We start from the raw sequence: 14,552 nt of genomic DNA, 5'->3' as shown, positions 1-14,552 counted from the left end.
GCTGAGATGGACTGGAGCAGAGACAGTTAAATTGGACTGCCAAACCTTTCTATTATTAATTGTGTGGTTTATTATCTGGTTTTGGAAGGCTAATAATGTTGTATTTTTAGCTTTATGCTGTTCTTCACAATTTCGTACATATACTATGTGTGTATTTATAGAACAATTGTGCATACAGTTTACACTGGTTGTTGTATTAACATCAATCAAGGGAGCTTAATGCTGCTTTCTCTGCTGTAGCTTGGAGCAGGGCCTCAATAAGCCTGTAAAGTTACCCATACCATTTTAAAATCACTTCTAACAGTTAACAATAGCAAACCAACACAGGGATACTATAATGTATGCTAGCTGTTACACATGTAATCCTTACCAATGTCACCACATTGATAGTAAGTTAAGTGTTGATGTAGTTTCTTGTTTCTTTGTGTAGCTTGTATCTGAACCCTCTTAGTGATGTGGGGAAGCAGTCACTGTATGTCCAAGGTGTTCCCAAGAACCACAGTGGTCGGCGAGTCAAGGTCCTGGCTTCGGTCACTGAAGGATCAGACATCTCCGAAGACTGGCACCCCATCCTCAGTGTGATACAAAACAATGCCTCCTCCTGGGACCAAGAACGTGTCATGCAGCAACTTAAGGTACACACTTGCAGGAACAAAAAAAGAAGTAAAACCCATGCAAAACAGCTCACCAAGCACATTTTTGTAAGTAGGACTATACACGTGTGGGTTTTTAAAAGATGGTTCTTGGAATAGGGGATTCTGCTAATATTTTCTTAAATGTTTTTAGCCAATCTACTATGAAGAGAGGACAGTGATGGTGATAACGATTGTGTCATGCATTTAAATATCAGGCCTCACCTTTCAGTGAAATTTTCCGTTTTGAAACCAAAATGGGTCACCTATGTGATATGTGCAGATCCGATGAGAAAATATTTTGGGAGGAGGGGTCCGTCGTTCGTTGCAAAGACAGCTTTTAAGTTGGGCTTACACTGTAAGATTTCAGCCCATTTCTGACCAGATTTTCGAGCTGCACGACTCATTTTAGAGTTGGTGCATTGTACAGGGGGTAGTGAGGAGCGATCAACTGCTCCTAAACGGCCGTCGGTCGGTTGGATGAATGTCAGAAATTTTTGTTGGCCATCGTCAGGCTCTCGCACAGCTGAAACAGAATCACGAATGGATTCCCCGCAATGAGTGCCTTTGTTTTTTCTCACAGCACCTGTGTAAAGTGGTGAACGGGGTCTGAAAGTGCCATGGCAACACAACGCTTGCTGTCAAGTCAACAATCTGTACAGTAAAATGTAGCTAGTTTACCTCCAATTATCTCTGCAAAACTAACATGGCATGCTGTCTTAGATCTCAGTCAGATCAACAGTTACTCATTGTGCCTCTAAAATAAAAGCGCAAGAACGTTTTTTTTTTTTTTGCAGCAATGCTTCATGGCGAGCTTATTAAGAGCTTTTACTTTAAAGAGTTCTTAAGGAAATTCAAAAGAGTCTCTGGCATGCTTGACACACCTCTGAAAAAGCCGTCAGTAAACGTGTGATTGGATTCCCCTGAATTTTCTCAGGGAAATGAAAATAAGTGACGGCTTGGGAAAATTTGGCCCGATGCCAGACTTATTTTCCGACCCTTGACGTATAGTGTGAGCACTCAGGTTGTGACTGACCATTGGACCGTACAATGTGAGCAACTACATCGTGAGCTTTGGCTTTACATTGCAGACGATGTACTGGTACACTGTGAGTTGGAATGAAACAACAAGATTTCTAAAGTCTTGCAGTGTATGCCTTGCTTTAGGCCTACCTGTTATATCTAGAGAGTCCCCTCTATCATGGGCTTTGCAACTTTGACAACTGCCTAAATAATCGTCACTCCTAATGCCTCAACCCAACCACCAATCATAGGCAGAGTAGGGCGGGTCTTTTTTTCAAGTCCGCTACACTGCCGAGTCTGACAGCTGAACACGTTAGGACCGAGGACGTTACTGCCGAACGAACTGTCTGTTGGAAAGTAAGTCTGATGTAAAACAGAAGTAAGCTAGCTTATAATGTTAACTGTCCTGTCAGATACAATAATGTTGCCAGTTTTATAACTTAGCCCACTGTTATAAACCAGTACTATCAGCTAAACTAATTGAGCTAATTGCTAATGGAGAGCAGTGGCAACAACCTGGATGTAATGTAGTTTAACGTCAACAAGATGAAACATGTCGGCATCTGTGTCATTTACACTGGGGGCGCTGGCCTCGGGCAAGATACTGAACCCCGAATTGCCCCTGGCGGCTGTTCCGCCAGTGTATGAATGAGTGTGAATGCTAGTTTCTGTTTGAGCACTTAGGCTCAGTGTATGAATGTGTATGACTGGTGAATGCAGATGTACTGTAAAAGCGCTTTGAGTGGTCGAAAAGACTAGAAAGGCGCTATACAAGTACGGAGCATTTACATTATCAAATGACCCAAATCATGCAGCACCAGTCAGTAACTTTAAGAACTTATTATCACAGTTTCTTTTTGAAAAAAAATTCCGTTCTCTCCTTTTGAACATGACAAAAGACTAAAGGGAAGACTAAATCAAGCGTGCATGTGTGCTGACTTAGCAGGGTTGATATTACATGAGCAGATCTACGGGAGAAACGTATCTGAAAGCAGCACAGACTGCATGAGAGCTGCACTGCATTAGATTCTATATTTTTTGATTTTGAATTGTCACCTGCTACTTGAATTTTGTGTTTCCCTACACAAACATTTCCACCATAAATTGATGTAGGAAAGGCACAACAGAAAATTCACCAGAATGCAATGAATGAAGTGTTCAATGCTCAAAATTTTCTGGTAGGGCTGGACAATAGGGATGAAATGGTATGAAAATTTCATATCACGATTATAGTGACCAAAATTATCACGGTTATCAGTATTATCACGGTATTGTGAAAATGCGCCAATAAATATTAAAATGTACTGATACACACACTGAAACCATTTCAACAATTCTCTTATTGAAAACTATAAATACCATTGCCATTTTGTTTGCATAAAAAATAAAATAACAGCAAATACCTTTTGTAAACATATGAAAATCATCTAAGTGTGCATTATCAAGATTTTATATTTTATAGGTAATACAATGACCCAGTAGACAATTACACGAAAAGAAATAAGTCTTTAGAAGACAGTGATAGTAACTGTAATGAGCCCAACAACTGAATAAATACAGAGCAGTCTGTAGCGTTTCTAGATCTGCTGGTTGGTTGGCTAAACTGCGTAACGTGTTATCATGTCTAGTGGACGAATAGACTCTTCCCGACACACGATGCACACAGCAGCAGAACGTGTAGCGTTTTTACAAGAGCAGCTAACACAGAGCTTCAGTTTACACGCTGTTAGCAAGTCAGAGAGACAAAGCTAAAAGTTCACTCACCTGCATTCACTGTAAGGTTATTTTCATTATCAAGCTTCCCTCAGTGCTCTCATAAAAACTCAAATACGACCGGACTTAAGAGTGACTGAAAAATCTCTGCAGCTTGTCTTCCACCGTGTTGTCATCGACCCAAACAAACCCACGTTGCATTCTGCGCATGCGCGCCTGCTTCTGGGAGACGCTGGACAGTTGGTGCGTTCCATTTACCTCGGAGGTCGGAGCTGGGAATGACGTCACACCCGAGTTGACGGCGTTCCAGTTAACAAGTTGGAAAACCTCGCTCAGCCAGGTTAGCCATTGATACGCCGGTTGAAAAAAACGCATTGGGCGGTATTTACTCACACTAAACACTGTAGCCACACGACCACATACAGCACTTTGTGTACGAACATTTCTATGAGACACAAGTACAGAGAAGTGCTAATAAACAGTATAAACTAGAGCTTTCACTAATTGTTGATACAGCCATCATAAGTCGTAAGTTTTTGCTCCTGAGTGAAAGTAGAAGAAACCTGATAGTTAATTGTGGTTTAAACTCTTATTCATGGTCAACACTTGATGCCAAACTTCACAAATCTGAGGTAAAACATTCAAAACCATTGTGATAAAATCTTTGTCAACAAATACAGTGAGGAAAATAAGTATTTGAACACCCTGCTATTTTGCAAGTTCTCCCACTTAGAAATCATGGAGGGGTCTGAAATTGTCATCGTAGGTGCATGTCCACTGTGAGAGACATAATCTAAAAAAAAAATCCACTATAACTATTAATTATTAATATAACTGTTTATTTGTATGATACAGCTGCAAATAAGTATTTGAACACCTGTCTATCAGCTAGAATTCTGACTCTCAAAGACCTGTTAGTCTGCCTTCAAAATGTCCACCTCCACTCCATTTATTATCCTAAATTAGATGCACCTGTTTGAGGTCGTTAGCTGCATAAAGACACCTGTCCACCCCATACAATCAGTAAGAATCCAACTACTAACATGGCCAAGACCAAAGAGCTGTCCAAAGACACTAGAGACAAAATTGTACACCTCCACTGGGCTGGAAAGGGCTACGGGGAAATTGCTTAGCAGCTTGGTGAAAAAAGGTCCACTGTTGGAGCAATCATTAGAAAATGGAAGAAGCTAAACATGACTGTCAATCTCCCTCGGACTGGGGCTCCATGCAAGATCTCACCTCGTGGGGTCTCAATGATCCTAAGAAAGGTGAGAAATCAGCCCAGAACTAGACGGGAGGAGCTGGTCAATGACCTGAAAAGAGCTGGGACCACCGTTTCCAAGGTTACTGTTGGTAATACACTAAGACGTCATGGTTTGAAATCACGCATGGCACGGAAGGTTCCCCTGCTTAAACCAGCACATGTCAGGGCCCGTCTTCAGTTTGCCAATGACCATTTGGATGATCCAGAGGAGTCATGGGAGAAAGTCATGTGGTCAGATGAGACCAAAATAGAACTTTTTGGTCATAATTCCACTAACCGTGTTTGGAGGAAGAAGAATGATGAGTACCATCCCAAGAACAGCATCCCTACTGTGAAGCATGGGGGTGGTAGCATCATGCTTTGGGGGTGTTTTTCTGCACATGGGACAGGGCGACTGCACTGTATTAAGGAGAGGATGACCGGGGCCATGTATTGCAAGATTTTCCCTCAGTTAGAGCATTGAAGATGGGTCGAGGCCGGGTCTTCCAACATGACAATGACCCGAAGCACACAGCCAGGATAACCAAGGAGTGGCTCTGTAATAGAGTGGGCTAAAATCCCTCCTGCAGTGTGTGCAAACCTGGTGGAAAACTACAGGAAACGTTTGACCTCTGTAATTGCAAACAAAGGCTACTGTATCAAATATTAACATTGATTTTCTCAGGTGTTCAAATACTTATTTGCAGCTGTATCATACAAATAAATAGTTAAAAAATCATACATTGTGATTTCTGGATTATTTTTTTTAGATTATGTCTCTCACAGTGGACATGCACCTACGATGACAATTTCAGACCCCTCCATGATTTCTAAGTGGGAGAACTTGCAAAATAGCAGGGTGTTCAAATACTTATTTTCCTCACTGTATGCATGAGTAAAATTAAGTATTATCTAAATTAAGCTTTATCTATTCCTTTTCCCTCAACAAAATAAACATCTTAATAAAAAAAACTAATTTGTGTATGATTCAAGTGAATGAAATCAGACATTTATTGAATATTTGCCTGAGGTTCTCCATATTCATCCGGATGGAGATACACTCACTGAGGGTCCCGCTGGAATTTTCATCACAACAGCTCTACAGTAATAAAGTCTATCTGGTCCAGCTCTCGTCACTCACCACGCGCCACCAACCGGGCTGTCGACCACAGTGTGTTAGCCCGCCTAGCTCGGTCGGCTAGCACCACCACCAGCTGTGACAACACTGCACTCAGCTTCGCTCTGCTCAACATCTGCTCATTGACAGACAAGGGACATCTCATCCAGGACCTCATCTCCGATCGTAAGCTGGACTTTCTCTGTTTAACCGAGACATGGCAACAGCCCAACGACTTTTCTCAGCTGAATGAATTCACTCCCAGTGGGTTTGTTTACCTCTGTAAACCCCGTGGCTCCGGCCGGGGGGGGGTATCGCAAGAAGTGGACAGTCTCGCCGGTGTCCGCACCTGTCTCTAACACGTTCGAATCTGCTGTCTACAAGTTATCTGGTCCCAGCCCAACCATCATTGCAACTGTTTATCGCCCCCCTAAACTAAAGAGTGAATTTTTAAATGATTTTACTGCTTTTCTCACCTACTTATCTTCTCTCTCACCAAATATATTACTGCTGGGCGATTTTAATATCCACATGGACAATGTCAATCTGCCTCTTACTAAAGACTTCACCTCCTGCTTAGAGAGTTTTGGATGCCAACAATATACTACTTTCCCAACACACTCCAAAGGACATACTCTGGATTTAATCTGCTGTTCTGGTGTCACCCCTTCTGACCTTACAGCTGTTGAACTCCCTATAATTGACCATTTTCTCCTCTCATTTACATTGAAACTCACTCTCTCTATTTCTAAAATATAACGCCTTATTTCATTTCGGAATATAAAGAACATTAATCTTGCCACTCTCACTACAAGTATCCACTCCTTCTGTTTTCCTGACAAAAATTCCTGACATGAATTCCCTTGCTCCATTAAAAAACAGATCTGTTTCCTTTTCCGTCTCCGCCCCTTGGTTCATCCCCGATCTTCGTCTCATGAAAGCCAAAGGTCGGCAACTTGAACGTCTATACAGGAAAACTGGTCCCACTATTCACAAAGAAATGTACAGTAACCACATCTTATGTTATAAGGACTCTGTTGCTAACACCAAAACCCACTACTACTCCAGTATAATTATTGAAAAAAAAGGAAACTCCAAGTCACTGTTCTCCCTACTTAACAATATCAACCAACCCCCAGGACTTTCTCCCCCCTCACCTGTACACAACATCCTTCTGCAACTCTGTCATGTCATTTCTCACTGAAAAAGTTAAAAACATCCACCAGCACCTTGGATCTACTCATCACCTCAGTATCTCAGCCGACTCTCACCCATTCACACATCCATTCTCCTCCTTCCAGCTCCCCACTACCTCAGAAATTACAGAACTCATCATGAAATCCAAGCCTTCCACCTGTCAACTTGATCCCATTCCCACACAACTTGTTAAAGCCTGCCTTCCCTCCCTGGTTCCCCTCATCTCTGCTATCATCCACTCCTCTCTCACCACTGGAACTGTCCCTACATCATTCAAAACTGCTGCCATTACCCCGATTCTGAAAAAAACTGGCGCCGACCCCTCTAACTTCAATAACTTCCGTCCTATATCCAATTTATCATTCATTTACAAAATTCTTGAAAAAACGGTTTCCTCTCAACTCCATCTTCATCTATCCCACAATAACCTGTATGAACAGTTCCAGTCCGGCTTACGTCCACTTCATAGCACTGAAACAGCACTTATCAAAATCACCAATGACCTCCTTGTGGCAGCTGGTGTCTGGACTACTTACCATTCTCATCCTCCTCGACCTGAGTGCATCCACAACCTTGCCCCTCCGTATTTGTCTGATCTCCTGCAGGGTCCAACTTCCACCCACTCCCTTAGATCCTCTTCCTCCATACAACTGTCTGTCCCCCCTGCTCGTCTCACCACAATGGGGAGCAGAGCATTCAGCCACTCTGCTCCCCGTCTCTGGAACTCTTTACCACCCCAACATAGAAACATCGATTCATTCTCCCATTTTAAATCTTAACTCAAAACACATCTGTTTAAAACTGCCTACCTCATTTGATGTATTTTTTTTTTTTGCTTTTAGCTTGTTTTAATGTTCTATTTTCTAGTTTTGCTGCGTTTAAATGTTTTGCATCCCTTTACGGTGTCCTTCAGTGCTGAGAAAGGCGCCTTAAATAAAATGTATTATTATTATTATTATTATTATTGTCCAGCCCTACTTTCCCCATACCCCCCAAATCCTATATTTCAGCATTGATGATTTCTATAGAAATAGTAAATTATCGTCACATCTCGTATGTATGTAATATGGTGCATCGCCATGTCTTGTGAACTAAGTGTATCTTCACAGCCCTAATCTGAGTCCTTTTGTCCCCTCTACTTTTCTACAAAAAGCGACGCCCTTGCGTGTCGATATCTTTCACTGCAGTGAAACTGCATGCTATTCACTTAATTTTTTTGTTTGAGCTGTTTAAATAAATACATTTTAAATACAATTTCGACCCACTAGAGAAATAAAAAGAAAAACTTAACAGTCCATCCTGCCTTGCTTTCACACAGGCAGTTGTAGCGTGACTTTTAGCCCCTTGTACCTGCAAGCCAGCTAACCCTTATGACATCTTTAGTACGAACAAAGCCCAGGCCTGTCAACCACTTTGCAATTTCTTTGCATCAAATGGTGCGTTCCATTTGACATGGGAAGTTGGAATTTCCAAGTTCAAAATCGGAAATTTCAAAGGGAATGCCCACTTAAGTCGGATTTCCAACTTGGGAAGTCGGGAGAACTGCACTACCCCGACTTTGTGATCCAAGAAGGCTGTGGGGGTATCAACAGGTATGCCGTTTTTCCATTACCAGTACCAGCTCAACTTGCCTCGCCTCTGCTTGACTCAGTTTGGCCGTGCTCCTTTTTCCATTGCAGATAGTACCCAGTGATAGTACCCCTCAATGTAGCTGGTCGTCATAGCCACGCCACACACAACTGCCGCTACGTAATTTTCAATGCGACCCACATACAGCTGTCTCTTTAAAGACAGTAAAGTTAAAATGTTTCAACATTACTGTGTAATGTAAAGACAGATAAGCGGTATGAAAACCTTCCAGTTGTGTTTTCCTCTGCCGTTGTTGCTGCAGCGGTCTGTGTGACGGTGGGATCAGAGGGCTCTGAGCGGGCGGCTGGCCGGCCTCACGAGCATGGGCGTAAATCTCATCTCACAGTAGGGGGAGACAATAAACCTAAAATTTCTCAAGATAAATTTTTGAGGGGGACACAAATAATACAGCCAAAATTGTACTTGTATAGGATACGTGTACACAGAGAGAAGTCTTACTACTATTTTTCTGGCCAACAACACAAAGTAATAGTTGTTCAAGTGTGACTTAAGTTCATAGGTTCACCACGCGGCCATATTATCCTAAATAACTTGCGTCCTCTAGGCTACATAGTAATTTAGGTTTCTTCTGGGATAGAGGATATTATTACTACACTAATCGCTGACGTAATCTGTACTCTACGCATGCGTTGGCGTCTTTAGCTACCTGTCAGAAGCTCCGTCTTAAACCTGACTCCAGTTTTAATCCACACTTTTACGTTACATTTTTTATATCCTTTTATTTTACTTAAGTTTTTAACTTAAGTTTTACGTGGGTTAAGGATTTTAGTCATTCGACGATTTTAAGCTAGATGACCGTAAAAACGCTATCAACGCTACTGACCACAACCAAGCTCCGGCGACTAACGTTATGCTAGCCGAGATAACTCTGCCCCATGAGGACTGCATAATCCTTAAGAAAACGAACAAAAAGATTGCTGACCTTATGGAAGACATCCTACGACTTTCAGAGTAACTCAAAGAGAAAGATTCCCTGCTCCAGCCAAACATATTGTTTCTCCAATCAATTACCGTGCTATGGGACCCCTCTACCCTTCCAAGGCTTTCGTCCTGCTCGACTCCAAAGCATCAGTCAACCTGGGTTGAAGTGGTGGTCCGTGGCTGCAAGAGAGGCTCGGACGGGGCTGCCTCTCCTCCGCACATCGGCCTCTCCAACCACTATGCATCCCTGTCTGACGACACTCCGGTCCGTCCAGCTTCGAGTCTCACTGACACGGATCCCTTTTGCGGACAGTTCCTGCCGACACTGTTACATCTCCTCCACCGGCTGCATCTCCTGCACTGGGAGCAAACGGTGATCGGCTGGGCTGGCGGTCTGCCGCTGGGCCTGATCGGTGGCCGTCATCCCAGTCAAAAACCTCCGCTTCCTGACGTAGGATCCTGAAGGAGGCTGTGCTCAGACGCTCCGGAGGCCGTCTCTACCCTGCACCAGCGGGTAGCCCTTCTCTCAGGTCTGTTACTGCTACTCCAACACAACACTCAGCAGCTCACACACTACATCCTCAGTCCGCACGCTGTGCTGAAGTAGATTCTGCTCAGTCCTGCTCTGGAACCCCACAACCGGAATCTCCTCATCCCCTTTTCTCCCCAACCACACTAATAATTGGTGACTCCATAACCAGAAACATCCGTTTCTTTAACGCTACCACTCACTGCTTCCCCGGTGCCACCACGGCTGACATTTAAAAAAAAACTGCAGGAGCAAATGCCGTCGCTCCCGTCCTCCATCACAAGAGTGATAGTCCATGTGGGAACAAATGACACAGCTCTTCAGCAGTCTGAGCTGACAAAATCAGATTTTAACTGTCTTTTTAACTTTTTAAAGCAGTGTGGAAAGTCTGTTTTTATCTCTGGTCCCATTCCCACAGTTGGTCGCGGTGCTGGCCGCTTCAGTAGACTCCTTGGCCTCCACGACTGGCTCCTGTCCGCCTGCAGGGCTCACGGTGTGTGTTATGTCGGTAACTTTAATATTTTCTGGCAAAGAATGTCTCTTTTTAAGACAGACGGACTTCACTCAAACAAACGGGGCTCAGAAATGTTAGCTGCTCACATACAGCATGTGGTGCGGTCCTCCCCTCAGGACTTACATGAATGACTAATCATTCATGCAGCACACCTGGACACACCACCAATCACTGAACAGAACTCTGCCTCACTGCCACTAACAACTGTCTCCACCTGCTGGCATGTAAAGCCGTCTGCTCCCAGCGCTGTTCCACAGACTTCTATTCCTGTCATCATCACGCATAGACCAGTAAACCGAAATGTGCACATTCCACACAGAAATCATAGTAATCTCTTAAGGATTAGGACAACTGCACCAACTCCAGCACCCAGAACAAACACATTTAAAATGGCTCTCTTCAATGTGAGATCACTTTCAAGTAAGACTTTTATCTTAAATGATTTTATCTTGTCTGCAAATCTAGATTTTATGTTTTTAACTGAATCATGGTTGCAAATGAATGACTATGGCCAGCTAGCTGAACTGTGTCCGCCTCAATATGATTGTTTGGTCAACCGAGGGTCAGTGGTCATGGTGGTGGGCTAGGGAGCGTGTAAAAATTTTAAATGTCATCAAGTACGCTGTGATGAATTTAACTCCTTTGAAGTTCTCACGTTGTTTTTAGCTGCGAATCGCCTGTTACTCAAGCCGCCTCACCAAGCTCCGTGTGTTCTCGCATCTTTAATGAACAAAGTGTTTCAAAGTTTTGCACATTCTTTCAGAGCCTGAAATCTGGTCGATCACTTCAATCATATCTGCTTGTCGTCACTAAATATTACTGCTCTAAAGGTTAGGCCTACGTCTAAAGCTAGTAAGCAACCCTGGATAAATGACAGCATTCGCAGCCTAAAAAGGGAATGCAGGAAAGCAGAGCGCAGATGGAAAAAATCCAGTCTCCATGTCCATTATCTCAGTCTGAAGGATTTATTAATTAACTACAATAACATGGTTAAGGATGCGAGAACACTATTTTACTCATTACTACACATAAACAAAATCCCAGGTTTCTGTTTAAGACTGTGGATCAGCTGGTAAACCCAACCCCTCCTTGTGCCTCAGCTGGAAGTAATGATGACTGTGAATTGTTTTTATCTTATTTTACCAATAAGGTGGTGTCAGTCAGAGCCTCTATTACCCCCACTGCCTCTTACTCAGAGGTCCCTCACCAGCAACAAGAGAGTTTTAACCAGTTTTATCCCATCGACTTGTCTGAGCTTTTAAAAACAGTATCACAAATGAGAGTGTCCTCCAGCCCACTTGATGTAATACCTACAAAGTTTTTACTGAAAATAATGGATTCTGTTGGGCCCCATTTGATCTCTGTTTTTAACAGCTCCCTATCTACTGGTTGTGTCCCTGATTATTTTAAAACGGCTTGCGTGAACCCACTTTTAAAGAAACCTGGTTTAGATCCCTCCCTCCTACATAATTTTAGACCAAAGATTTTAGAAAGAATTGTGTCCAAACAACTGCTCACTGTACTGGAAAATAACAAATTATTTGAAAAGTTTCAGTCTGGTTTCAGGAAGTACCACAGCACTGAGACTGCCCTGCTTAAAGTCACCAATGACCTTTTAATGTCTGCTGATGAAGGAATGTGCTCAGTCCTGGTACTCCTGGACCTTAGCGCTGCTTTTGACACCATTGATCACAACACCATGTTAGACAGACTGAGGCACTGGGTGGGGATCTCTGGTACTGCCTTAGAATGGTTTTCATCCAACCTGTCAAATAGGAAGTTTTACGTGTCTGTAAACAACTATGTCTCTTCGTTCTGTCCAGTTAAATATGGTGTGCCTCAGGGGTCGGTCTTGGGACCCATTTTGTTTTCCTTGTATCTGCTTCCCCTCTTTTCATATTTATGCTGATGACACACAAATGTACTTGCCCGTCAGATCCACAGATCCTGGAATGCTGAGTTCACTTAACAACTGCCTTTGTGAAGTTAAAAAATGGATGTCAAATAATTTCCTCCAGCTGAACTCAGACAAAACAGAAATCCTGGTCATCGGGTCCCAGCAGATGGCAGTATTTGCCACATACTGTATAAACAAATACTGCCATCTGCTGGTTCCCGAGTAAGTCACATTAAGCCTGTTGAACTTTGGTGTCTGGTTTGCAGCACACCACAAAGCTTGTTTAATCATGTTTTTATCAACTTAGAAATATAGCAAAAATTCGATCTATGTTAACTTTTAAGGACACCGAGACTATTTTACACGCCTTCATCTCATCACGCCTGGATTATTGCAACAGCCTTTGCACTTGTTTAACCCAAAAATCTATTGATCGACTCCAGACTGTCCAGAACTCAGCTGCCAGGCTTTTAACCAGAACAAAGTAATATGACCACATTACCCCTATTTTAGCTTCATTACACTGGCTCCCAGTATGTTTTAGAATTTTATTGATCACTTTTAAAGCTCTTCATGGCCTCTCGCCTTGTTATATTTCTGACCTTTTAGTTCCATACACACCAGCACGTACCTTGAGATCCTCGGGCAGAGGTCTGTTGTCTGTTCCAGAGTCTCGACTGAAAACTAAAGGGGACAGAGTGTTTGCTGTCAGGGCCCCGAGGCTCTGGAACAGCCTGCCCGAGGAAATCAGGTCGGCTGAGTCAGTGAACTCTTGTTCTTAACACATACTTTTATAGGAGAGCCTTTCCCGATATTATTTGACTTTATTTTATCCCTTTTATTTTATTCTATTTTACTTATTTTATATTTATCTGTATTTTAGTCTTTTCAATGTTTTCTTGCTTTTATCTTGTATTGTTTTTGTATTATTGTCTTTTGGGTATTATTGTCTTTACACTTGTTAAAGCACTTTGTAACTTGTTTTTGAAAAGTGCTCTACAAATAAAGATTATTATTATTATTACATACATACATACATACATACATACTGTATATATTAGATATTTAACAGGAGCAGGCCAACTGATCTGCCACTTGCACAATGTCCATTACAGTCTTAGCCTAATATCGGTTCACATACAGGATTATCGCTGTAGTAAGAGATGCACAGATTACAGTTTTCCTGGCTGATTCCAGTTAATGATTTTTTAAAAGGTCTGACCTGCCAATTCTGATTTTGGCCGATTTTTCTTTCTTTCTAAGAACTATAATTGACAGCTTACACAAACTATTTATTGGAAAAGTCAATTTTTATTAGAATCCCTTCAGAACCAATAGCCTATAAATGTTAGCTATTCTCACTGGGGTCCATTCAATTGTATGGTCATAAGGAAACATTGATTATAAAATAACATTAGCATGTTCACTGGAAGGAGCTGAAAATAAATTGCACACCATTTAATTTATTAGTGTTTAATCATAAACTACAGTAATCTGCTCACCTTGCTTTTCCCCTCAGACACAGAAGCACACATCTACACCTGTCTGTCTGTCCATCTCTCTCTCTTGCTCTCTCTCTCTCTGCTATGACGTTATTTGTCAGCAGGCTTGTTGTTAATTACCGATAGAGACCACCGTGGTATGAATGACATCGTCACCACCGTTATGGAGTCACCAATTATTAGTGTGGTTGGGGAGAAAAGGGGATGAGGAGATTCCGGTTGTGGGGTTCCAGAGCAGGACTGAGCAGAATCTACTTCAGCACTGCGTGCGGACTGAGGATGTAGTGTGTGAGCTGCTGAGTGTTGTGTTGGAGTAGCAGTAACAGACCTGAGAGAAGGGCTACCCGCTGCTGCAGGGTAGAGACGGCCTCCGGAGCGTCTGAGCACAGCCTCCTTCACCGTTGAAATGTGATGGGCAGAAATTTCACCGGTCAGAGCTGAGTAGACGAAAAAAAACAGCCTATTTCAGCCCCCGGCTGATCAATCTGCACGTTTCTAACTGTAGAAGATGAGTTACAAAAAATAATTAATAGTTATCATAACTTTTTTAACTCATAACTCACCATCATCTATATTAAAGACAAGAATCAGTTCATCCAATGTTTAAAGTGAAT

The 14,552-nt window shown here is 42.5% G+C and overlaps 1 protein-coding gene across 3 annotated transcripts in view; it reads left to right on the top strand.

The window, feature by feature from the left end:
• nlrx1 (NLR family member X1) overlaps window positions 1-14,552 on the top strand; it is a 63,043-nt gene that overhangs the window by 42,539 nt on the left and 5,952 nt on the right. For all 3 annotated transcript variants that reach the window (XM_038693060.1, XM_038693062.1, XM_038693061.1), the window contains one exon: window positions 431-635. In XM_038693060.1, the coding sequence (XP_038548988.1) occupies window positions 431-635 (205 nt within the window). The remainder of the gene's footprint in view (window positions 1-430; window positions 636-14,552) is intronic.

Source organism: Micropterus salmoides, unplaced genomic scaffold, assembly GCF_014851395.1.
Source record: "Micropterus salmoides isolate LMB-PRFRI ecotype aquatic unplaced genomic scaffold, ASM1485139v1 Ms_hic_scaffold_3, whole genome shotgun sequence".
NCBI classification, from domain to species: Eukaryota; Metazoa; Chordata; class Actinopteri; order Centrarchiformes; family Centrarchidae; genus Micropterus; species Micropterus salmoides.
Note: the sequence above shows the minus strand (reverse complement) of the source record. Positions and strands in the feature narration are given on the sequence as shown.